The sequence below is a fragment of the Paramisgurnus dabryanus genome, chromosome 22 (assembly GCF_030506205.2).
Source record: "Paramisgurnus dabryanus chromosome 22, PD_genome_1.1, whole genome shotgun sequence".
NCBI lineage: Eukaryota > Metazoa > Chordata > Actinopteri > Cypriniformes > Cobitidae > Paramisgurnus > Paramisgurnus dabryanus.
The window spans coordinates 28,379,786-28,406,056 of record NC_133358.1 but is presented as its reverse complement, the minus strand read 5'-3'; the positions used below and the strand labels follow the sequence as shown (position 1 = coordinate 28,406,056).

The following is a 26,271-nucleotide window of genomic DNA, read 5'->3' as shown; positions in this document are numbered from 1 at the left end:
CTACTCAAACAGATCTGGGGCACCATTGACTTCCATACTATAATTTTTTCCTACAATGGATGTCAATGGTGCCCCATATCTGCTTGGTTACAAAAGCATCTTAATTTATATTTAGCATAACAAAAAAAAACTCATTCAACATGAAGGTGAATTAATGATTGCAAAATATTTATTTTTTGGGTGAACTATCCCTTGTTAAGACTTCAAAAGCACTTTATATAATCTGAGGTCTTAACTGTATTTTTTGACAACCGCACGTATGCGGTAAAAAACAAACTTGACACTCGAATGCAAGTTGTGAACTCTGCCTTACCTGTGCGACTCAGCGATGCAGTCAGCCAGAACTGCAAACAGAAAGATAGAGAGAGAGAAAAGTAAACACACATGTTTACAACACCTGCCCGTGGTCCTTCACACCCCTTAATGTCACACTCACGGATGGACACAATCTCGCTGACTCCGTGATAGATGGTATTTTGAAAAAGAGCTCTTCTGGCACATAAAAAATGTAAAAATACATCTCAAGCACACTCCCGTACCTTCTTCTGTGTGATCTGAGCTTTGAAAATATGGCTATGGATTGTAACAAAAAGGATGCAAATCTATACAAAATACCCTGCCAGTTTCATCCTTTAAAGACGGACATGCAAATGAGCTTTCTGGTATTTTTTTAAGCCCAGATGAGAGGATACAGCTGGCCCTGTGCGGTACCACACCGCCTGTTTTATTTTTAAACTAGTTATGGCCTAATCGTCCCGATGACCGCATGATTGCAAATCAATAAAATTATACGCAAATATGTGTTCCCTTAACAAAAGAATTGGGAATGTATATTTAAGATAGAAGATGATGTTGTCTGTGGTATGTAATGCTCTTATTTTGCTTTTTTATATTTTAGATGTGGACACATAATTGTAATTTACGTGCAAAACGTTTACATCAAGGTGAAATTCTTTGGTTTATATCCCACATTGTCTCAAAGAGAAAAATTAAGGTCACAGCTTTATTCGAAAAACAATACACATTTTGCCTGAAAAAATGATAACACAAGGTTAAACAATCACAATTCTGACAGCATGATAGAGTCAAAGCCAGACTGTGAACTTAGTTTCAAAAGAGAGGGAGACAAAAAGAGAGCGAGAGCAGGAATGTGTGTCAGTGGGAGAGAAATCTCATTCACAGCTTCACCTCAGTCTCACGGTGAAAACTCAATAAAAACCATCATGAATTTTTACCGGCACATTAAAGGGCCAGGCGCGCACGAGAGGTACAGTACAAGGCGCCGAACACTTGAATAATGATGCGGCCGGCCGTGCTTTAGTCAATCGTCCCATTCAAAACGTCCTCCTTAACTCATTTGAAAGAATATTGCCACATAATGAAGTCACTGTCTCTGCATAATGCAGACGCACCTCTCTCAGCCTAAACTGGATTAATATTAAAATTGACAGATCTGATGTGCGGCTGTTAAACTAGCACTTCACATCAAATGTGCGTGCGGAGGGAGGTGTGAGCACCCGGGAGGCAGGGCGGGTCACGGGAGGAAGAGGGTCTGCCGGGTGGCACGTCACGGTGACAAATAAATGACTGCACTGCGGCATTATGGGTAATGTGTTGACCTTGTTTATGCGAACTTTGCACGGGCAAATGAAATGCATCTCTGCATGTTTACAAACACTAGTAACTGATAGCAAAAGTTTAGTGTCATAAGAATTAAAATGTGTTTATTACAAGGTAAGATAAAAATAAAGTCAATAAATATTATATTGCTTGTGCATGTGTATAGCTAAATTTTTGAATATACGTTACGTAATGTTCATTTCTACCTGATCAGTTCTCGAAAGTGTAATTTTTGGTTTTCCCTATATAGCCAAGTTGATTTAAAGGGATAATTTGCATAAAAAAGAAAATTCTGTCATGAATTCTCATCTTCATGTTGTTTTAAACCTGTATGAACTTCTTTTTTCTGATGAACACAAAATAAAATATTTTGAGAAATGATGTTTCAGCACACAGCTGATTGTAACCATTGACTACCATTGTAGGAAAAACAAATATGATGGAATTCAATCAATCAAAATATCTTCGATAACACTTTTGTTCATAAACTGGCATGACACATTAATAATCATGACATGACACATGCTTTAAACATGAAGGAGATTTTATGCACATTTATGACAACTGTCATTAAGTGTAATTTGTTCAATTGTGTCATTTTAAAAGCAAAGATGACATTGTTTGAGATGTCTTGGTTATGACAACTTGACATAAACCAATACATCATAACTTGTCATGAGAACTTGACATTACCAAGACAACATAACTGACCACTTTTTATCACTTTTTAGTGATACAAATTGAATTTGTCATTAAAATGTTATTAAGTATTAATACTTTGTGAAATAGTTTTATAACAGCGTCATGAATATTTTTCTTGACCTCAACTACAATGATACAAATATAATTTGTCATTAAAATGTCATTAAGTGTTAATACTCTGTCATATAGTTTTATAACAGCATTATTAATATTTTTCTTGACCTCAACTACAGTGGTACAAATATAATTTGTTATTAAAATGTCATTAAGTGTTAATACTCTGTCATATAGTTTTATAACAGCATTATTAATATTTTTCTTGACCTCAACTACAGTGGTACAAATATAATTTGTCATTAAAATGTCATTAAGTGTTAATACTCTGTCATATAGTTTTATAACAGCATTATTAATATTTTTCTTGACCTCAACTACAGTGGTACAAATATAATTTGTTATTAAAATGTCATAAAGTGTTAATACTCTGTCAAATAGTTAAATAACAGCGTCATGAATATTTTTCTTGACCTCAACTACAGTGGTACAAATATAATTTGTCATTAAAATGTCATTAAGTGTTAATACTCAATCAAATAGTTTTATAACAGCGTCATGAATATTTTTCTTGACCTCAACTACAGTGGTACGAATATAATTTGTCATTAAAATGTCATTAAGTGTTAATACTCTGTCAAATAGTTTTATAACATCATGAATATTCTTCAGTTCATCATGTTTTTAAAATTCCTCCATGTGTTTAACAAATTAAATCAATTAAAATTATATAAAAAAATTATATTTTATTGCATTTGGAGACAATACAATAAACAATACAATGTTATGAATGCAATACAATAATAGGTTAACCCATGCAGTGTTGGGTCCATATCGCTGCAAAGTTAATTACATTAAATTAAATTGATTAAATGTTTAGTTTGTTTTTTCTTCTATGTCAGAAAATTTCATAGCCCTTTACAAGTTCTGTTAGTTGTCAGTTTTTATGTATTGTGCCCATACATAAAGTTAAGTATAATTTTTTGACATATCTGTTGCATTTTGTTAAGGTATTTAAAATTATTTGACAGTATTAACACTTTATGAAATTTAAATGACAGTTTCGTGTAATGTTAACCCATAAAGCTAGATAGTTTTTTAAGTCTGATAATTATTCTGCTATGTTATGTTTATGACAGATTTATGACAAGTTATGATGTGTTGGTTTATGTCAAGTTAGGCAATTCAAACAATGTCATATTTACATTAAAAATACATAATTAAACAAATGACACTTGATGACAGTTGTCATAAATGTGCATAAAATCTCCTTAATGTTCATTACACATGTCATGATTATGAAGGTGTCATGTCAGTCTTATGAACTCCCCTTAAAGTAAAGTGTTACCATATCTTCTTCATCATTTATCACAGTACTATTTGTTTTCCTACTATGGAAGTCAATGGATACAATCAGCTGTGTGCTTATCATTTATCAAAATATCTTCTTTTGTGTTCATCAGGAAAAAAAATTATTCATAGAACAACATGATGACAGAACTGCAATTTTTGGCTTTAATTAAATTAAATATTTAACATTGGAGAGTTTAATGTTTGTTAATGGCATGGCAGTGAAAAAATATATAAAGAAAAAATAAAGTTCACTTACGTCCATCACATATTTCACTTCGATTCTCTTCGCTGTCGGACTCCATCTGTAAACCAAAAGTGAGAAGTAAAGTCAATAACAAATAGCAATTTCAATTTCAGAAATGTATAATCCTGTTTAATAACTCATCTCAACAGGATCTCATCATCAGAATAGCGGCCACATTCCTTTCAGTTCAGGTTATTAATAAGTAAGCCAGATTAGTGTCACGGATGAGTTTATGACGTCATCCCGAGCACTTTATTTAGGGTGGTTTTCACCCAACACCCACGCAATGTCTGCACATAACTTTAAAAGAGAAAAACAAGTATAACATTTTAGGATTACTGTAAATAACAGTAGTAAAAAACCAAATCCAATCCCGGAGCGTGCGGTGGGACATTATCGCAAAAATGAAAGGTCATTGAACTTTACGACAAATAAAACCGGAAAATTTCACAGGATTTTACGCAGCGGATCAGGTCCATTACGTGCGGCGTGTTTGATGGACTCAGTTTAATTGACTCAAAGCGAAATGCAACAAACAGACTTTACTTTTGAGAGGGTGAGACGGGGCGGGCGAAAAATGTAATAATGCAAAAATCACGCTACAAACAAAAGTAGCGGGGGATAGTAGACAAAAAGAGTTGTTAATACCGCTGCACCTACTCACTAGCACTAGTCTCTCTCTGCCAGCGCTGCCTTGCTGATCCCAAATAAAACCTATTAAATGTAATTATTCTGGGCTGATGGTGCTCTATAGCGGTCGGAGGGTCTGGTGAGCTCGGTGAGTCACTGGCTTATAATGGAAACATGACTCCTATCTCCCCTTCTCTCGGCTTGGCTGTTGTGATTGAAGCCACTGACCTGTCATACATTTATAATAGGGGGAGCAGGTGTGGCACTGATGGACCTTAATTTCCTTTAATAAACCTTTTATGTGGCTCCCTCTTAATATCATGCCGGCCCTCTCCCGGCTCCCGGAGCGTAATAGCTTCATTACTTTTGATTACCGGGGGCCTCTATTGAGACAAACAACTCCCAAACACTATAGATTACATTCTGTAAAAACTAATGTACCTGATTAGTTCATTACACTCGCTCGGTAGTGTACGCGCGGACGGCGCGCCAGAAGTGGCCCGACACTTCCGCGCGATTTTAAAGCCCAAACTATTAAAATCTAAGCCGTTTGATTTGCGTATTGTTTGGGTTTATTTCCAAATTCGCCACGGAAAAGGAATCTTTTATTAGCCCGACAGTAATCAGGCTTTTTTGGGGGGGTTACGTAATTTGATATTTTGGATGTTCAGAATGGCCTGGAAAGACTTCAAGAAGAGCAGGAACGGGCAACAGCTGGCCGGTAACAAACCCTTAATTTACCCCCGTCACAAGTCTACAAAACCAAAGCATATGTCAACATGCACCACAGGTATCACCTTGATTTTTAACCGTGCATTTTGAAGATTTTCTACAAGTGACACAGCTTCATATGGTTTACGAAGTGTATTGTGAATAGTAAAAAATGCTTTTTAGACCATTATATACATTACTTCATAAGTTGTGGACTTCTTTGTTTCTTTATAAATGCTGTCTTTATAAAAACCTAACATAGTACATCGGGTTAAAACTCGGTGGTCCATAAATGGTCCCAAGCTGGCAGTGCTCTTTATAAAGGTACTAATATGTATCATTTAGGTTTAGATATGTATACATTTGATACTAATATGTACCTCTGAGGTACTAATATGAACTCTTAAGGTACCACCCCAGTGACAGCTAGGGAGCATTGGTGTTAAAGCTCAAATTCTTTACTTAAATAAAACCAGTTCCTTTCAATTTAAAACTAGGCGATAGTTTCAGGTGCACACGCAATAGTTTTATGTGCACACGCAATAGTTTCACATGCGCATGTGCGCTTCCGGAGCTCCTAAGGAGACATGGAGCAAAAATTAAATAAAGTTTTAATAAAATTAAGAAAACTTTCGCTTTCACGTGAGGACGCAATAGTTTCACGTGCGCACGCGATAGTTTTACATGCGCACGCGATAGTTTCACGCGCATGCTAAACTAAACTTTTACAAAAATTCTGCACATGAAGTTTTCGCGTGAATACATGAAAGTTTCACGTGAGTACATGAAACTAAACTTTAGATTTTTTTACTCCAATGTCCCCTAAGGGGCTCGGTACATTTTAGATTTAACGCAAACAAAAAATTTTCATTGGGACAGCAACATTTGAAAAGGTTAGGTACTTTACATTTTTAGGTACACTGTAAAAAAGTAACATTTTTGTCAAATCAACATATATTTTTATGTTACTTTACTTAACAAATTAACTTAAACAATTTCAAATTGTTTTTATAATTAATGTCAACTTATCACAGGTCAAAACTTAAAATAGTAAGTTGAAATGACTTCCAAAACTAAGTTGTAAAAGTTGCACAGTTGCAAAACCAACTTAATGCTGCATTGTAAAAATCTTTGCTACTTCAAATATTTGTTACAATTTTTTGTTACTATTAACAATCTTGTATCTTAACAAGAGATGAGTTGCTACAACTTATCAAATATAGTTGAAAAAAGTCTACTTAATTTTATAAGTTTTAACAACTCATCTCTAGTCAAGATAAATAATAGTAAGTTGAAATGACTTGTAAATTAACAAAAAAAAACTTTTTTTACATTGTATTTTTTTACAGTGTACAGATATGTACAGTACCTTTCAAGTACCTTTGAGGTCCAAATATACACCCTTTAGGTACAAAGGTTTACTTTTTGAAAGGGTACCACCCCTGTGGCAGCTTTTGTACTTTAATTTTTGCAAGTGTACCCAAGCCTCATTTCAGTCCACAAATAAATGCACAAGATAGTCTAAACAGCAAATGCATATAAAAGATGCTCTGATTCGCTGAAAAATCTTCAGCAGGAAAACCAATATCATTTTACCTTTGTTAGTTTGTCCTGTAATAAATAAGATGTTCTGCGAGTTCCCCGCGGGCTCCGATTACTGCACACGCTTTTCTTTAGCTGCTCTGAGATGTGAGTGTGACATTTATGTTCTGAGGGCAAGAAATCAAACAACAAAAGATGTCAGCGACAACTCGAATCACACGTTTAAGATGCTAACAGAGTATTTTTGTATCATTAGTGTGAAATCCATCTTTCAATCAACAAATGTGTCAAGTGAAAATATGAGCACTCGCATCTTAAGCAACACAGTGAGGATGAAGTTGATAAACGGATAGATGCGATCGAGAGACCTTAACTTTTCAAGATAACTTTATTTGGTGTAATCTGATAAATCATCCTACACTGCAGGCTGTTACTAAAAGGCACAGTTTTTGAGTGAAATGGTAAAATCGGTAACTAAACACTCAGAGCAGAAAAATGCGAGCGAATTAACAGACAAGACCTCATGTGGCTCTCTTAACAAGATGCAAATTGATTGCTTGACAGAAATCAAATAGCTTGTGTGTAATTAATACGGTTAATCCGGGAAGAGTTCAGTGTGATTGCATGCATCGGGGACAATTTAAACACTGCGCTACACAACAGCTCCGCTATTGCTCAGCCATTCATGCCTGTTGGCTTTGAGAGAGAGAGCTTTGTGCTCATTACGGCTAAAAACTCCCAGTATCTTTCTCCCGGCCCCTCGCGCACCCCCTCTATCACGGGGTCCGGGGACGAGGAGGGGCCCCCGCTCATTAGCATAAGAAGAAAGACGGCCCACTCCTTGAGCGGCCCGTCATCTGCTGAATCATTATAAGGGGGTTTCTCTCGACCCGTCCCTCTGAGGGCCGGCCCGCTAATGTGCATGGCCCCTCGGTCTCCAAGGAGACGGAGCTTCCTGATGTGGCGTGTGTACGTCTGTGTGAGTGTGTGTTTATGTGGCCAATGCACTTTGCCCTAACCCATCTGCTCTTTTTCCCAGACAGAAAGAGAGATACACTTTATAGCCTTTAAATATTATGAATGGATGTGATTTGATCACAATAAAGCATCACAGAAATATTTGGGAGAACCAAATGGGAGAAACTTTCTTTCATTTGTTTGGGAAAAACAGAAACACACACGAATATTAAGATAGCATCTGTACAACATAGACGTTAACTTCTGCATAAACAGACAAACAAATAAAAAACAATGCATATTATAAACGCATCTGTTTTATCTGCATCACAATCTGTCCATGGCATCATAACAGCTGAGATACTAATAATCAAAGTTGCATTGGAAGTCCAGCAAATTGATTGGGAAATACGACATAATGATGATAAATTGTGTTTTGAAAAATTTACTTTTTAACTTGTTTCTTTTTTGTGAGACAAGTAAGTAAGTGTAACACTGCAAACATTTTAATTTGCATGTTGAATCACAAGCAGAAGGTCAGTAAAAGGCCATGACTTATAAAAAACAAACAAAGAAAAATGACTAAAAATACACTTAAAAGGAAGTTAAGGGATAGTTCACCCAAAAATGAAAACTTGGTCATTATTTACTCACCCTCATGTCTTTTGATCCAACAAAGTCTTTTTTTTGTTTCTCAGAATCCAAATGCTGATTTTTTTTTTAAAGTGTTGTTTTGGGTTTTCTGGAACGGATGGTGACCGCCTCTTCAAGCTTCAAACCGATCTAAAAGTGTTAAAGGGATAGTCCTTTGAACAAATCCCTTTAAACTATCCCTTTAAACAAATAACTTCACTTGACTTGGGCCGTATATTTTAAGGGTTTGGTGAAAATATAATCCATTATTTAGTGAAACTCTTGACCTTGTCTTTCTTTCAGTGCACATTATCTTGTTTAGGCAGTTTTAGGATGTTTGCATTAAAATAATGTGTAACAACAGCGATATTCACAAAAAGAAAGTAGAGAATTGGGCACTTAAAATATACGAGACAATTCAATACGAGAGTTATGTATTTAACATATTTAGGTCCTTTCGATTATCATTCACTCCAGCCTGATCTCACAAGATTTCAAACATATTTTACGAGTTGGCTAATTCTTTGAATTCATACGAAGTTAATCGTGCTAAAACGTACAATCTTTATGAAAAAAACAACAACAACAAAACCGAACCCGTAACCAGTGGCGGCTGGTGACTTCTTTTTTCTAGGGCGCTCGATGCAAAGTTCGTCACAAGATGTATGTAGCCCGTCATGTGTGTGGTTCGTAATATCAAAATATCTGTTCTGCACTTTGAGAGATCTTGTGTGCATTACGTGTCTTGTCAAAATAAGTACCTGCTGCAGACGCATCTAAAGGGTTTATGATAAAAGAGACGTGATACTCATGCGTAATCAAAGTTTACTGTTAAGGGAGTGTCTTGCGTGTATTTTGTGAACGTGAGCGTCTCTTTTACCATAAACGATTTTGACACGTGTGCAGCACAGGCCCTTATTTTGACAAAACACGTGATGCATATGGTTCACATGATGCAACAAACACATATTTTGAAAACATGAGCAACACACATGACACTCCGAACACTTATTTTGAATTTGCGCCCCTCGGATGAGCAGTCACGAGCCGCCACTGCCCCTAACCCTGCACCTAACCCCAACGTCACACGGGTCAAGGCGAATCCTACAAAAACTTACAAATGTGGTCGTATGAATTAAGTAAGGAATAATTGACGACGGGCCATTGAATTATAAGAAAATAATGCACACCCAAGGGGGTTACACTGCGGGTGTGCATTATTTTCTTATAATTCAAAGGACCGGAGTCAATTATTCTGCTTATATCACGGTTACCGAAAAATATTGCTCTGGTGCCTATTTTCAAGACATTTGAAAGGTTAGCTGTGCGGTTATTAAAAAATAATCAACACCCATGGAACATTTCTAAACCAATCAGAATAAAGCATACCGTGGTATAATATGAATTAGCCAACTCGTAAAATATGTACGAATTCTAGTAAGATAGCGTTGTCCACTCCCATAGAAACCTAAAACAACACTTTAATTTGAAGGAAAAAAAAAGACATTGGGGTATAAACTAGTGCTGTGTTCAAAATATCGATGCGACGATACATCGTCATGGACGCCTGACGATGCGCGCATCGATACAGCACCTTCCGTATCGATTCGGATGTACTTTTGAAAGTAACGTGATGAATTGCTGTTGATCCGCGATCCATATGGAAAGGACGCATGTGTCCCGCGGAGTACGTAGAGATAAAGGTGGCGGGGTATACTTTCACTTTGCGCAGATATCTTAGCCTATACTACTGCAAAGGGCTTTATTAGCCATGCTCTTATTAAACAGTACTAACGCATTTGAGAAGAAACACGACAAAGATTTGCATGTGAAAAGTGTACGTCTAGTGAAGAGATACAGAGCTACTTCAAACTATAACTGTCACATTAATAATCTGATTTCTATTAAATAGTATTAAGTCTGACCGCATGTTTATAGATATATTCATAGATGTAGAATAATGAGAGACAAGAATAAGGCGCCATCTTTGTAAAACTGCTTAAAAAAAACATAAGTTAAGTACTAACTCTGGGATTTTAAATATTTCTAATAGCTAATAAATGAATGGCAAAAACACAGCTGTTACAACACTGCATATTCAATGTACAATAAACAAATAATAATAAAAATAATAATAATAATGTTACTAAATTCTGAACAAAAATGTAAATCAAAATAGTCTTGCATCGTGATGCACATCGTATCGGGATATGTATCGTATCGGGGAATTGTTAACGATACACAGCCCTAGTATAAACAAATAAAATAATTGCAATTGTAAGTTTGACTCGCATTTAAATCTTGATAGTTATTAACTTTTATTTCTATAAATGCACTTCTTGTGAACGTTTTGACAGTGAAAATGATTGAATTTATATTCAGCAGTGTATTCCAGTAAGACGTGAAGGACCACTCAGAAAATCTTTGTGTCTTTGGCTCTTTCAAGGCTTCTTCTCTTAAAGGTTCAATATTGCTCTTTTACTTTATCTGCTTCACTGTACAATGATAGCGCTTAAAGAACGCAAAAGAAACATCCGTCCGGATACACTCGGCCCCCTCGTCCTCTCAAAATGAGATTGTACTTTGGGTGTAATTGTGGAATAAGCACTTTGTTTCACTAAACAATGAATAAATAAGGACCTTGAGCTCTATCTCCACCCAGATTCACCCGCCCCTCTTCTTTCAATCAGCCTTTCCCATTCCCTCCTTCTCTCTCTCTCTTTCTCTCTCCATATCACCTGTCTCGGCCTGTATCTCAAACCGAGAGTTATGAAGGCACACGCTCTCATGGCAAGGTCACTCTTCCTATCTCTCTTTCTCTTTCTTTCTTTCTCGCCCTCTTTTTGTTCGTCGGTGGCGTCCGGCTGGAAAAGGGTTAAGGCAGGAATGGATTTAATTATGGAATGAATGGAATCACAATGCGCCCGCAGCAAGTTTGTTCCTCCTTATTTATTAAAGCCGCTGATGGTCCAGGTTTGATGAGCCACTCCGGGCGTAATTGAGTCATCACATTGAGAGGCTTCCACGCATTCAGAGAGGTTTATCAGCCCCAAACAGACCTGATTACTGGCAATTACACTCTGATCTAGGATGGTGCTGCTGGGGGGAGGAGGGATAACTTCTGTGTTTATAGTTTACCCCAGGAATAATTTCCACATTCATTTCACATGCTGAGTGTTTTTTTTTCTTCTGTGGTGGCGTAATAAAGCGCAAAGAGACAGAGAGAAGCGTTTTACCTGCTTTTCCTCCGGTGCTGAATCTCTTTACTGTAATGGGGAGGAAAAGACGAAAGGAAATGATTGCAATTGAATGCGAATCGGAAGGGCGGTTTGGATTTTGTTGATGCGCTCTTTGTAATAGAAAAGCATTGAAAGGTGTGCAGAAATCTGCCAAAACTGTGTGATCTGGACTGGGTGGGGTTTAAATGATAATACATGATCAATACTTTGTTTACTATTATTGTTTACTTTAATGAAAACTGCTAATGCTAATGCATTAACTAACATTAACAAAGATCATGTAAGCTAATGCATTTAACAAATACAACCTTATCGTGAAGTGTTACCTGTTTAATGGACATTCAACATTTTGTCTAAACAAAATTAATAACATCCAAAACGAAACACGAAAAAGCCAAAAGGTTCAACACTCTCAAAAAATAATTCAGGGGATCTGTTGCCTTTACTTAATTTGATGCATTGGTGCAAGTATAAAACTCTAAATTTTTTATTTTGGGGTGGTTTCCCAGACAGGGCTTATCTTAGTCCAACACTAAAATGCATGTTTGAGCGGTCCTAATTTTTTTTTTTTAAACACTTTGTACTGACACATCTTAACATCAGTGTCATTGTTTTGTCTCAAGATGAACACCTATATTGTTGTTTTGTACAGTTTGTTTTTAAAAACTACTTAAATGTCCTAATATAACTAAGGCCTAGTCCTGAATTAATTTAAACCCTGCCTGGGAAACCACCCTTTTAAAGGTGCAGTGTGTAATTTTTAGAAGGATTCCTTGACAGAAATGCAACATAATATACAAAACTATATTATCAGGGGTGTATAAAGGCCTTTCATAATGATCCGTAATGTGTATATTACCTTACAATGAGACGTTTTTATCTACATACAGTACACTGAGGGTCCCCTTACATGGAAGTCACCATTTTGTGCCGCATGTTTCTACAAAAGCCCTTAACGGACAAACTTTTTTTACTAAGTTGTCTTTGTTGATTACATGTTTGTCTGGTGGCGGCTACCATAGTTTCTCTGTGTGTTTCAAATGCGAGAGGTGAGCAGTGCACTGAGCCATTAGATGTCGCTAAAATTTACACACTGCACCTTTAAATGAACTTTTTTATTGAGTTGTCCTGTCATAATAATGTTGATAATTACATTAATTTAATATTGTTATATTACTTATATATATATTTAAAGGGACACTTTACTTTTTTGGAAAATATGCTCATTTTCGGGCAAAGCGTATATCATTGCACCTGCTGCACACATGTTACACACATGAGAGTTATCGGCCATATCGGCCTAGAAAATTGCAACAATCAATTTTACGCCGTTCTCAGTATACGATGTGACTACAGAAGAGTCAAGTTTTAAATGGGACAAATATCGACACTCTTTGGGTATTTTTGAGCATTATGCAAATGGTCTAATCAGATTCAATGGATTATGCTAAGCTATGCTAAAAGTGCTACTGCCAGACCCGGAGATCAACTAAATGGATTCTAAAACGGTAAAAATCAAATGTTTAACTCTAGGGGAGCTGGAAAATGTGCGTATTTTCAAAATAAGTTTAGTGTTCTTTTAAGTTGTAGTAATTCAATGTAATTAGCTTGATAACTTAATTTTTTCATGTTCATGTTTTAGGTTCCCAGCAGCCTTTCATGGGACTTGAAACTGAGAGTAAAGGTGACTTTATAATGTTACCATTGTGCTGAAGAGTAAAGCGTTTGCTCAAGTGGAGAACAGACTCACCGAGCAATTTCTCTTACATGCTATTTCAATCAGAAGGCATTTTGCGAAAAGTGCCAAGACTGTTGATCTTCTGCAACCTTCTGCAAAAGTGTTTTATGATTAACTTTTTTTCTAAGTATATCCAACTCAATATAGTTAGTTATTAGTCGTCTTAACTCAAAAAAAATTATGCAAAGTGATGTGTTAATTATTATTATTTTTTAGTCTAAGCAATCATTTTTAAAGGTAATGACGATAAACATACAGATCATAAAAACTCTGCATGTTTACAACCAAGGCCCTTTAGCTCAAAACAAAGAGAGAGAGAGAGAGAGAGAGAGATTAACAGAGTGCCACAAGATTACATGGGCCGAGGGAGTGTGTGTGCGCGCGTGTGTTTGTGTAAAAGGCAGATTTTAGTCTTCATAGTTCATGCCAGAGATTTGAAACTGTGAAATCTGAGAACTCAAAAGCTGCTATTTTAACTTGTATTTGGTATATAAGGCCGTGTTGTCTTTCTAGGGCAAGTATAATTAGTTTCAGTATAATTACCTTAAAGTGCATCATGTGTCCCGAGGTCTAATGTGGGAGGAACTTCAAAGATACAACAGTTTAAAGCATTTCTCATCTGATAAATTAGTCTAAAAATCTGGCAGACAACATGAATTATAAAAATTATGTTAAAAAAGCTTTCAAAGAGATCCAACATTGAGACTCACGTAGAAGACTGTACAAAAGTGACCGAATGAAATGACTGAAAACCAAATAAATAAAGTACAACAGAAATTAGATTCAAGTTTTATTGAATAGCTAAACTATCATATGTAGTTTTTACTTTATGACTTACAACTTTTTTTTAAACACAAAAACTGGTAACATTTACAATTAAGGCTAACGCCATATACTGTAGGCAGATTTTCAAAAAGCTATTAAGCAAATTGAGTATGCTAACAACTGAATAGCCTTTGACTTGTAAATTCAAGATTTGGGACAAGGCAAACACGTCGCCTCCTCTTAATGTGGTCTGGAGAAACATAAAAGAGGAGCTAAAAACAATACGAGACGGCCAGGTGCTTGCGGCGAACTTCCACGGCCGTCCCCTGTTATCGGCACACATGATCCGGGCCATTGTTTCAGACCGGGAAGGTGTCTCAATAGCGAGGATGCATGAGTACTACCAGGTGGTCAGCAATTTGTCGAAGCCCTGGCTACCATTGGAGCTAAATCCTGGAGCACAAAAGCCAGGTCTCCAGGCTCCGAAGCCTTTGGGTTGAAAAAACAAAACCGAAAGTGGGGGAAAGTACATGATGGGAGGGTTGGAAAGGAGAAGACCCTTTAAACTCCTGATTTCTAATAAGATTGCGTTGAAATGAACAGCCCGTGTGGCAGCTGTACTTTTCCCAGGGTTAATTACCTTTCACTGCACTTGCCTAATGAGTCAGCTGTTCGTGTCATTAAACAACTCCACTTCACCATAGATTCTTCATCCTCCACAAACACTATCATCCCTCCTGTTTGTTCACTCCTTACAGCCAGGGGTAAGATGGAGAAATAGATGAGAGAGAAAGAGTGACAGAAAGATCCCCCTTTATGATATATGGAAGTGATCTAACCCTAAAACAATCTGCCAGCGCAAGTGATGTTAAGTTGCACTTGAAGTTTTTTAGTTTTACTGGCAAAGAAGAAAGTTTTGGGAAAACACTTCGTATCAAACAAACTTCTTCAGTTTGCCAGCAATTTCCAACCACTGTAATCTAAACTTTCAATTGCAAATATGAAAAACTTTAATATATGTTTATATAAAATTATTAACTCATTCCCTACCAGCCATTTTTCGAAAAGTTGCCCGCCAGCATTTTTTGTGATTTTCACAAAAGGCCTTCCAGGAAAATTTTCTTCTAAAAATATATAAACATACAAATATATCATATGAAAGAACAGACCCTCTGCTTTCAAACAAACAATAAACAAAACGAAAAAAACCCCCGTTTCATCCCATTTATATTTTTTTCTCTGCTTATAAACTCTTAAATATGGGTATTTTTCTTAAAAAATACAATTTTTTTGTAAAAAGCTGAAATAAGTGCATTTTTGTGAAGGAATTTTGTAAGAGATCAGATTCAGAACGATTATCAAAACCTACACAGAGTTTAAAATTAGTAAATAATGTTTTGGCTTCAGTTTTTTCATAAATTGGGTAAGTCTAGTGGATTTTCGCGGTATTGCAGATTAACAAAAAAAATTATCAAGAACACGTTTTTTTTTTTATGCAAATGTTTTCTCTTAATTGACGAGATAACTCATCAATGGCGGGGAAAGAGTTAAGAGGAACACAGTTTTGTATAAAATTTTAACTCATGTGAGCATGTGATTTCGCGCCCCTTGAACTCTGTTGTTGTACAAAGATGAATTTAGAAATCTACAAATTTAACGTCGAGACTGTCAAATTTTGAACCATACAGTTTCTAAACAGCGAAGGTTAACTGCACATTACCGTACTGGGAGATAATTACGACGTCTTAATTCATTAGATAGGAGTCCGCGACAACGCTCAGATGCTGATGACGTCTGCAACTGTGCTGTTGCATCTGTAGCGCCTGCCACCTGAATAAAGTAAGATGTAACCACTGAAAATCTCAGAAAAGTGACAAGGATGCAACACAGAACTGATAATATTGTGCATACTAAACAGATAAAAAGACAAGTAAGAGAATAATGGATGCTTTTTTGATTTGGAGGTCGCCTGCAAAATCCATTCGGCTCCAAAAACTGAGGGGGCTTAAAACTTAAAGCTGCAATCTGTAACTTTTTAAGTTCATTTATTAAGCAGTACATTATAAAAATCAGTGTTTAAAAGTGTCTCTTTCACTCTCTTCGCTTAGTTCTCAAACTTGGGGATGGGCCCCTCTTGGGGAAGGGGGCAAGATGTTGCCCGGGGGCCCCAGTTTTATGACATTTACAAATTAATTTATCATAAATTCTGTGTAGTCAAACATCACAAAATATAGCTTTTGTGATTGTTTTATGTCATGAAATGTCTTTGGGGGGGCCCTAAACAAGGGGCGGACGTCGAAAAGTTTAGGAACCACTGGCTTACACTAATAATTTGTCATTTGAATGCGATTTCTAAAATTTGCATATGATTCATAATTTAAATACGATTTCTCCTAGCCTATCTCACGGCAAGTCGTGTTATTGTCACAAAAAAATGTATTAATGTTTTTGTGTTATTGACAAGATTTTTTGCTGTTTTTCGTGCCACTGGAGCACAAACGTCTTTTTCATGCCAGCAAACACAAATTTCTATAAATGGTTTTTCGTATCTGTGCCACAACTTTCTTTATTGTGTCATTTTATAATTTTTTCTTGTTTTTTTACTATTTTTAAATCATTGTCACTTGGGGTTATAAGTTAGATTCGGGGTTTGCGTTAGGATGTAATTTTATGCATTGGTTTCTACATGTTTTTCGTCCGCTTATAAAACTATTCTCGCCTGGAGTTGGGGTTTGGGTTAGGAAGTCGCAGAAAGTGATCCTAACCCAAACTCCAAGCGACAATGGTAAAAAAATAGGAAACACAATGAGAAAACAAAATATAAAATGGGACGATAAAGAAAGTAGTGGCATGGACATGAAAAACCATTTATAGGAGTTTGTGCTGGGTGGCACGAAAAAGACATTTGTGATCCAGAGGCATGAAAAGCAGCGGAAAATTGTGTCAAAAACATTCATCAAATTTTTCATGACTATAACACGAATTTCCGTGAGACTGGGTTGGATTTCTCAGCAAATGTCAGTTTGACGTCAACTGACTTCAGCACATGTACAGTACAGACAAGTTCGTAAAGTAACCTGCAATTTATGTTTCAAACAGAGATGGCGATAGAGAGGCGACTGCAATTTTACCTAAATGTTCCTTTAACTCGATTGTTAAAGCATTGAGTAAAAGCATTAAAGTCATAAGGTTGAAACCAAGGGAAAATACAGTACGTAATCATAAATAATGCATTGACAAGTCACATTGGTTAAAAGCGTCTGCCAAATGAATATGTAACGTAATATAATATACTAATAAACATTATAATAATTAATTAATTAATTAAAATAGATATAGGGGATTTTAAGTGTGATAGGGTTATGGTGGGTAAGACAAGCAAGCATTAGAAACACAAACCGTCGACAATTTACTTCATACCACACAAACTGAGAGTAAACCTCTAAACAAACAACCGATCTCAATAAACTCAATACAAAGTAAAACATGCAGGTCTATAATGAAGTGGAAAGTCCTCTCAGGTTTTGAAAGCTCACAGTTCTCTGTTTCAGCACATATCTCTCTGTGTTGTCATCATTTCAGGAAGACACGGCAGCACAGGCGGCTCGGGGAGTTTTAAGTGATTTTTGCCAGAGTGTGGTGAAATCCCCTGGCCACCTGGATTACAAACTCTGGTCCTTTAACTCATGCCAGTCTAAATCCATGTTAACTCGGATTTACCTCTGGCATAGGAAGTCCCAGTCCGAATAAAGCTTTGTTTGGAAAGAGTTGCTAAGTATTTTAAGCATTAAAAAAGAGGGGCGAGCGGGGAAATGTGATTGAACTGAAAAGTCCAATAGGGCCGAGGGTGGGAGATGATGGATTTATTATGTATCATTCTGTAATCCTCTAATAACTAGAATGGAGGCATAAACAATTTCAACATAAACTTGCTTTGGTAAGCCGCAGACAACATTGTGATACTATTGTTTGACACTGTGTCTTAAACATGAAGACCAGCAAACCAACTGTATAACTCCATGACACAGATACACAAACACAAATGCACACAGATGGACAATGAGGTCACATTTCTTTCTTAAAAGATCAGAAAAGTCACGGTATGAGTTTAAACCAAGCTTGCCAGATCAACAGATGGAACTTCAAAACGATTATATGTACATTAATAATATTAATAAATACAACATTTAAACTCCAGGATTTAATAAAGAAAGATGGACACTGACCAGGATATATATCCAGGATCAATATCTAAAAATATTTACATTCATTAATAATGCAATTGCGTGCAATGTCAGATATTTGCTGTTTCCCAAATAACGATCATAATATCTTAAACACTTTTTTAAGGGTTATGCCAAAATTTTAGGACTTTTTTATTATTAACATATCATGAATAATAATATTTTACATTTAATAATAACATACATTTTCACATGTGGCAGACACGTTTATCCAAAGCGGCTTACAGTGGATCACAAGGTATATATTTTTATCAGTATGTGGGTTTGAACCCATGACTTTTTACGCTGCTAATGCTATTCGCCACCACTGAGTTACACAGGACCACAAAACAATATAATAAATAATAATAATACAATAAAAATAATTAATTATATATTATAAAATACAAGCTAAATAAAGGATCAAATATAATACATTTTTTATACATTTGAATTATAAGCGCAGAATAAACTTGTTTAAAAGTTTGTGAATATGATGGATGTTTATAATTGAACAATATTTAATCCAGCAAATCTGTGATGTGAATAATCATAAATTATTAGTCTTTTTAGTTAAATGTTTACACTAAATGACTGTAAAGAAATAAAAGCAGTTTATAGTTCACAAGTCCACCGCACCAGTCAAAGCAAACCAAACACAGAAGTTTATGACTCCTAACTTCTTTTCACTTTTCAAGTTTCAAACTATAGAAAGTAACGTACCCATACAAACATCCATGCTTGCCTAACCAAACAAAAAAACATCTTAATGAACACATTTCACAGCAAAACACAAAAACAAGTGAAGAATAACACACTAACCATCATCTGAGCATCTTTCCTCACACACACGACTCTGTAAATGACATCTTTACACAACCTCTGCTCTCATCTCCATCTATTTCATAGATCAAACCCTTCATTCAGCCAATCCTCCTTCTCACCCTCATCATCTCTCTCTTAAACCAGCAGACAGATATAAACACGGTCAGCGGGGCAGTGAAGGACCACCTGACTTACCACGTCCACGCAAGCTTTTCACAGCGACATGAAAGGTGTTGTTAGTGAAGAGTAAAGGAGGTGGGGTCGGGTTAGCGATGCGTGTTGCTGTTGTGTCACGTGCCGAGAGGGGAAACCGAGGGCTTTGGCTTTCTTTCCACCCCTTATCCCCCCTTCAAGCCTTTGTGTCACTCATTTTACGACCAATCTCATTAGGCGGCGACGAACAACGGGCTGAACTATTTTCAGAATAAATAAACCACATGGTGACCCTCAAGGTATAACTTCTGTCTAATCTCATAAAAGATGGCTTGCATGGGAAAAGGGCGTTCCACCAAAGGTCAAAAAATAAAATGGATTGCTTAGATAGATTTGAAGTATTAATCTACACTATGAATATTTAGTTATTTAATCTAATAAATGGTTGGGTGAAAGATAATACTTCTGGGAAGTTGCTATGCACATTTTTTTATAATTGAAGAGTTTCGTTGCAAAACAAGATAACTCCGTTATTAACTCGTTTTTTGGTTGTGCATTCCAGTTAATATCAATTCAACTGCAGTTGGTTTGTTTTGATTTAAACCTCATACTTTAAAAAAAACAGCTAAGTAGCACCATAAAGCAAAATAATAACATGATAACATAATAATAAAAATGTTTGACAAAAATGTTAAAAACGGAGTTATCTCGTTTTGCAACAAACTCTTCAATTGTAAATCATGAGTTTGTAATAATTAAGAGTATGTCATACCTAACCATTTGAAATGAATTAGTTAATATGATTAAACTGGTAAATAATAAATATTGACCAGTTAAAGGCACTTATATTTAAATACATAATAATATCTATGCAATTTTTTAATAAATCCCCAAAAATGTGACGTTTATAGAAATATTTTAATAAATAATAATAATTATATATTGAAATAATTTGAATCCATAATATAATAAAATAAATGATAATTAAAATAATAATAAAAGTAAAAATATTACAAAATATATTACAACAATTTTGTTACATATTTAGAATTTTTTAAATAGGTAAACACAAATGTTTATTATTATTTTTTATAAATAATCTCCATTAAATACTTAATATACTTAATAAAAATCTTGTCCGTACTATTTTTATTCCAACCGCAAAAAATAAAAGCTATTGTATTATTGTATTATTTTATAGTTTTAGCAAATTGATAAAACCTGATACTGTGATAAAAAGCATTAGCGGTATCACTCTTCAGACAACAAGAAAGATGTTTAAAAACGGGCCTGACGTTAGGTGAGATCAGACGGCCGATCTGTTCGCTTCATTGTATATAATAGTCTATCTGCTTCATAATTCCATGTAAAATGCATTAAGGTGGCACTCAGAGCAGTGGCAGCTGTCCATAATCAGCAGGGACGTGTCTATTGGCTAACTTGACCCATGTCAGGAGACAAAACAAACACACACAGACGCACACACATAAGCACTAACAAAAAATAAAAAGATTTCAAAAGCCCAGGACTTGCTGTGCGAGGTCACTGGAGATTTTCCAGACAAATGCAATTCGGAGGGGTGCGCGTGTGTGTGTGGTGAAGGGGTGGCGGATGGTGCGGTTAGGAGAGGGGGGGTCTGTTTCGGGGGGGTGGTTGAAGAATAAAAAAGGACAGGCTTCGAATCTCATTTTACCAGACCGCACACAATCTGGGCTCCCACTGAACTATCTCTGCCTGACCGCTTTCTATTTATCCCTTATCAGTGTTTACCAACCGCTACTTCGCTTTCATTCAAACTGTGAGGCTGTTCTCCTGCTATCAGTCAGCAACTGACATCATGGAACGGCCTCAAAGGCGAGAGGACGGGATCAAAACTGAACCAAAGCTGTTTAAACAATACAACAGAGGAAATAAATTCATAAATCCTAATTCTTCCCGGCCCACAAGGGTACAGACAGATCCTTTATAGTTAGGCCAACAAACACACACACACGTTGCCAACGAGGTAACTCTGCTATCAAGGTAGATGCTGCAATGTATTCGGATAGAAAGAGTCTTATAAAGGCCCGTGCAATTTAAATTACACAACGTGGCACTTTGCCTTTATATGTCAGGGAATAAAAGTTACATGCATATTTTTTGGTATGCATTTTCGTTACAAACTGATCTTAAAGCCAGAATTGTTTAAAAAGTAACGGTGCTTAACAGAACTATTCAATTTATTTCTTTTATATCATTTTATCATCTTTTACTTTACCATTCAGCCAAGAATGGTTCTTCTATAGCACCTTTATTTTTAAGAATGTACATCTTGAATCACATTTGGTGATCTCCTCCACATCACAAGTTATACATCACGACAAACCAATCAGACGCCGAGATTTTTCCGCAACAGAATTCCGTCTCCAAACTTCATTTATCCCATTTGTGATGTTGTTTAGGCATTAATTTTAATTTAGGTTTCTAAAAAGCATTTTTCGGTTAATTGCGAATGTAATTCTGAAGTCACGGCATCAAACGTTCGTAAAAATCAAACGTTGCTCTATTGTGCGCAATCTTCCTGCCATGGTGCTGATTTCACTTGTGTTTCTGGAAAAAACACACGCAGACACGCACAGAGCTTCAGCTCTGTTTTCCTGGACTACTGTTCAAAAGTTAAGTAATTAATTACATTCAGACCATCACCAGCTGCTCCGCGGCAGATGGAACATTTTTAAAACCTTGTTGAATTAAACCCACAAAATTCATTTGCCTGGATTAACCAAGTGAAGTTTGTTCACGGACGTGTTTGTGGAAGGGGGGCCGAGAAAAACAACAGGTAACAAGATGCAACATGGACACACAATTACGAGATGAGCGCTTTGTTCCGTGTCTCCGGATTTATTGGGTATTTTGTGGATTTAATTACTCAGATTGTTGGTTAATGCACTGATGCAATAAAGTTACATCTGAATGTTTGGTAATATGTGTGCCGCTACAGAAAGAGTCGCATCTTTTTGTTTCTAAGAACTGAGTGGGGGTGAAAGAGGGGGTCAGAGGTCATGAAGGTTAAAGTGGATCCCATATGACCTTCAGCATCTGTCAGAGTTGAAAGGCAGAGATCATCGCTGAGGTCTGAGTTTCTTCAGGACTGCGGGAGTTAAACAGCACCATGGACAGTTCCTCAGGTTCTCATACTGGAGGCTAAAGTTTCAATGGCAACATTGATATATATAGCAATAAAAGTGTAAAAATATCTTTAAAACATGCAAATATGTTAACTTTGACTTTTTAGCATTGAACAACAACAACAACTAGTTAAATAAAAGCATTGATTAAATATTTAATTAAATAAACTTGCAGTTTTTTTTTTTAAGAAAAAATATAATCTGTATATTAAAAGTATCAGTGTATGTCTTGATGTTGCTTTAGTTTTAAACAGCAAAAAAATGAAATATAAGAGATATATTAAACATAGAAGGAAAATTAATTGTTTGACTATTACATTATTTTTAAATTACTTATATATACATTTTTGTTTAATAACGAAGTGTTACATAGAAACAATATATTAAGCAAAATTATAGTATGTGAAATAATGATCTGCTTTCAGAAAATAAAGTATGTTTGTTCACGTGAAACATTCACGGTGATAAACTTAAGTCATATTATGGCCTGAAACATTATTGGATGTGTTGTTTCAAAGTACTAATAAAAATTTCACCTGTTGACATGACAATGAACCCCATCAGCAGATGTCAATCAAAACTAACAGCTTTATTTAGTTAAACTACACCGCAATGATTTAGAAACATCGAAAACGAACTTTAATCAAAGTCTCGTCAGAAATCGATGTAATCAATCTTTTTCCATCGTCACATCCCATAAACAAAGACGTGAGCTTATATTTCATCAAAACCAAACAGAAACCAAACGCAAGGCAGAAAGTTTGAGATGAAAGATCACAAGAGCTTCTGTGTGCTCAGCTGCTCCACCACAACCACAAACAACCTGAGCAAGCGTTGTGCCAACACGGCCAAGAGCCATTTAAACTCAGCACCACATGCATAGGGACTTTATTTGGATAGATGACATCTAAAGCTATTAGTGTGATTAAAAAACAGGTCATTTGAAAGAAACCATGTTTAATAATCTACTCTAGAGAGGTTTTAAATGCAACAAAAGTCTCTTTAGCCGTATAGATAATTAAACACTACGGCAAACTTTGAGGAAAAAAATTATTTGTTAATTTTTTTGTGAAATTAATGTTTTAAATAAAACATACACATTTTTAAGAGCAATGCACAATATATAAATATTTAAATTCACATGCATATTTTATATAAATGATTATAAATTGATATTTTATCCAAACTTTTTGTTGTATTGATCTGTCAACACTAACACACCTCCTCAACTTACACAGCTCGATTTGATACCCAAACGCAAGCATACAAGGCAACAGCTAGCGTCAATCACAAAAAACAACCTCAGAAAGCAACCTACTTGACAGATGCTGAAAGTTAGCAGTGATTCTGCGCTCCCGCTCGGCTGATGCTCTAACGCTGGAGCCGGTGGCTTTTGAAAGGTAGTCCCCAGGAATATGACACACTATGTCTGTGACAGCCCGGAGATAAGCACCTGCGTTCTGCTTTCTGCTACGTCACACCTCTCTATTCACAAGCTCTCAATATGATGCACATTTGCACTTCAACAGCAGCCCCTCCACACACACACACACACACACTTCACTCCACACCCACATCCGCAAAACATAAAAACCGGCACACACGGGGGGAGGAAGAAAAAGCTTTTGTCATTCTGCACATGCACAAGACAATTTATCCCTCTTTTCCCCGCATGTGCATGCATGTGCGTGCATTTGCATGCTTGCGTGGAGTAGTTTTCCTTTAAATGGAAAAAAAAACTTTCACTCGTATATTGTTGTCATGGATGTTTGGGCATATGCCCTTCTGAACGACATCCACCCCCCCTCTCCAAACCCCACCCACTCCACCCACAATCTCTCTCTCTCTCCTCCCCCCATATCAGTTACCATGCAAATGAGATGGAATGTCAGCCTTCAGTAGCAGATGGTCAGAGATGATAACAATGGCTCAACAGACCAGTCCCAATGTCTGCCACTTTATTGCTACGGAAACAACAAGCAGAAGTATATGTAATGAGAGGTCGGCCCGCTGGATCTTTTTATTTGCACCGCATGCCCTGTTTGCAACTCATATTACGCCATTTTTCCTGTTTATTTTGTATTGGAAGAGGAGGTTGCGTGCTGGGTTTTAAAGTGTTGACCTCAGAGCGGGGCTCTGAAACTGAAGTGTTTTGCAGTTTGATGTGATTTCGGTGGTGAAACAGAAACAGTCCATCAGATGCCGAAGAGTTAAATTATATTGTTTCATCTTAATCAAATCTAATATATGTTGGGACACGCAATTGTGATGTCAATTTATTTTGTCTTTAGTAGTTTACTACTTTACTTACTAGTAGTTTTGACTTGGTCTATGGTTGTGAAACTTTGCATTTGTAAAAAGAGAATATAATGAACGGGATGGTATTGCTACACTGTCAGAAAAAAATGTCAAAAATGGCCCCTAGCTGTCACTTGGGTGGTACCCCCTTTTAAAAAGTACACTTTTGCATTAAAAGAGTTCATATTAGTACCTCAGAGATACTTTTTTGTAACAAATGTATACATAAATGGAACAAATTATGACTTTTTATACGGATACTGCCCCATTGACAGCTTGGGACCATTTTTTGACCATTTGTGACCCTGGAGTCTTAAGGGTCCATTTTTGAAATTCTGATAGCTCGAAATAAGCTTTCCATTAATGTATGGTTTGTTAGGATAGGACAATATTTGTCCGAGATGCAACTATTTGAAAATCTGGGGAAATGTTGAGAAAATCGCCTTTAAAGGAATATTCCATTTTCTTAAAAGAAAAATCCAGATAATTTACTCACCACCATGTTTTTTGAGGAAAACATTGCAGGATTTGTCTCATTTTAATGAACTTTAATAGAGCCCAAGATTTAATACTTAACTCAACACTTAACAGTTTTTTTCAATGGAGTTTCAAAGGACTCTAAATGATCCCAAACGAGGCATAAGGGTCTTATCTAGCGAAACGATTGTAATTTTTTACAATAAAAATAGCAAATATACACTTTTAAAGCACAACTTCTCGTCTAAATCCGGTCCAGCGCGACCTAACGTAAATGCGTAGTGACGTAGGGAGGTCACGTGTTACATATATAAAACGCACATTTGCGGACCATTGTAAACAATAAACTGACACAAAGACATTAATTAGTATCAGTTGACATACAACAACGTAGGAACGGTCCGCGTTCTCAACACTTGTAAACACTGGGGTGGAGTTTCGCGTTCGTCCTCTGTGACGTCATGACGTATTGCGTGGGGTCACGTTGGCGCATCACGACCGGATTTAAACGAGAAGTTGTGGATTAAAAGTGTATATTTGTTATTTTTATTGTCAAAAATGACAATCGTTTTGCTAGATAAGACCCTTATGCCTCGTTTGGGATCATTTAGAGTCCTTTGAAACAAAAAACTGTTAAGTGTTGAGTTAAGTGTTAAATGTTGGGCTCTATTAAAGTTCATTAAAATGAGACAAATCCTGCAATGTTTTCCTCAAAAAACATAATTTCTTCTCGACTGAACAAAGAAAGACATCAACATTTTGGATGACATGGTGGTGAGTAAATTATCTGGATTTTTCTTTTAAGAAAATGGAATATTCCTTTGAAGTTGTCCAAATAAAGTCCTAAGCAAGAATATTACTAATGATAAATATATTTATGATATATTTACAGTAAGGAAAACAAAATATCTCAGTTGAACATGAACTTTATTTAATATCC

The 26,271-nt window shown here is 36.1% G+C and overlaps 1 protein-coding gene across 4 annotated transcripts in view; it reads right to left on the bottom strand.

The window, feature by feature from the left end:
* The window catches only part of st18 (ST18 C2H2C-type zinc finger transcription factor), a 70,796-nt gene extending 46,728 nt beyond the window's left edge, over positions 1 to 24,068 (bottom strand). Inside the window, exons 1-4 of one of the 4 annotated variants that reach the window (XM_065258608.2) lie at positions 23,875 to 24,068; positions 6,911 to 7,023; positions 3,986 to 4,031; positions 314 to 344 (exon numbers count right to left, since the gene is read on the bottom strand). In XM_065258608.2, coding sequence (XP_065114680.1) covers positions 314 to 344; positions 3,986 to 4,031 — 77 coding nt within the window. In that variant the 5' untranslated portion in view covers positions 6,911 to 7,023; positions 23,875 to 24,068. Of the gene's footprint in view, positions 1 to 313; positions 345 to 3,985; positions 4,032 to 6,910; positions 7,024 to 19,233; positions 19,433 to 23,874 lie in introns of those variants that run through there. The other 3 variants (XM_065258609.2, XM_065258610.2, XM_065258606.2) reach the window with 3 other exon arrangements.
* Between the last annotated feature and the right edge of the window lie 2,203 nt (positions 24,069 to 26,271).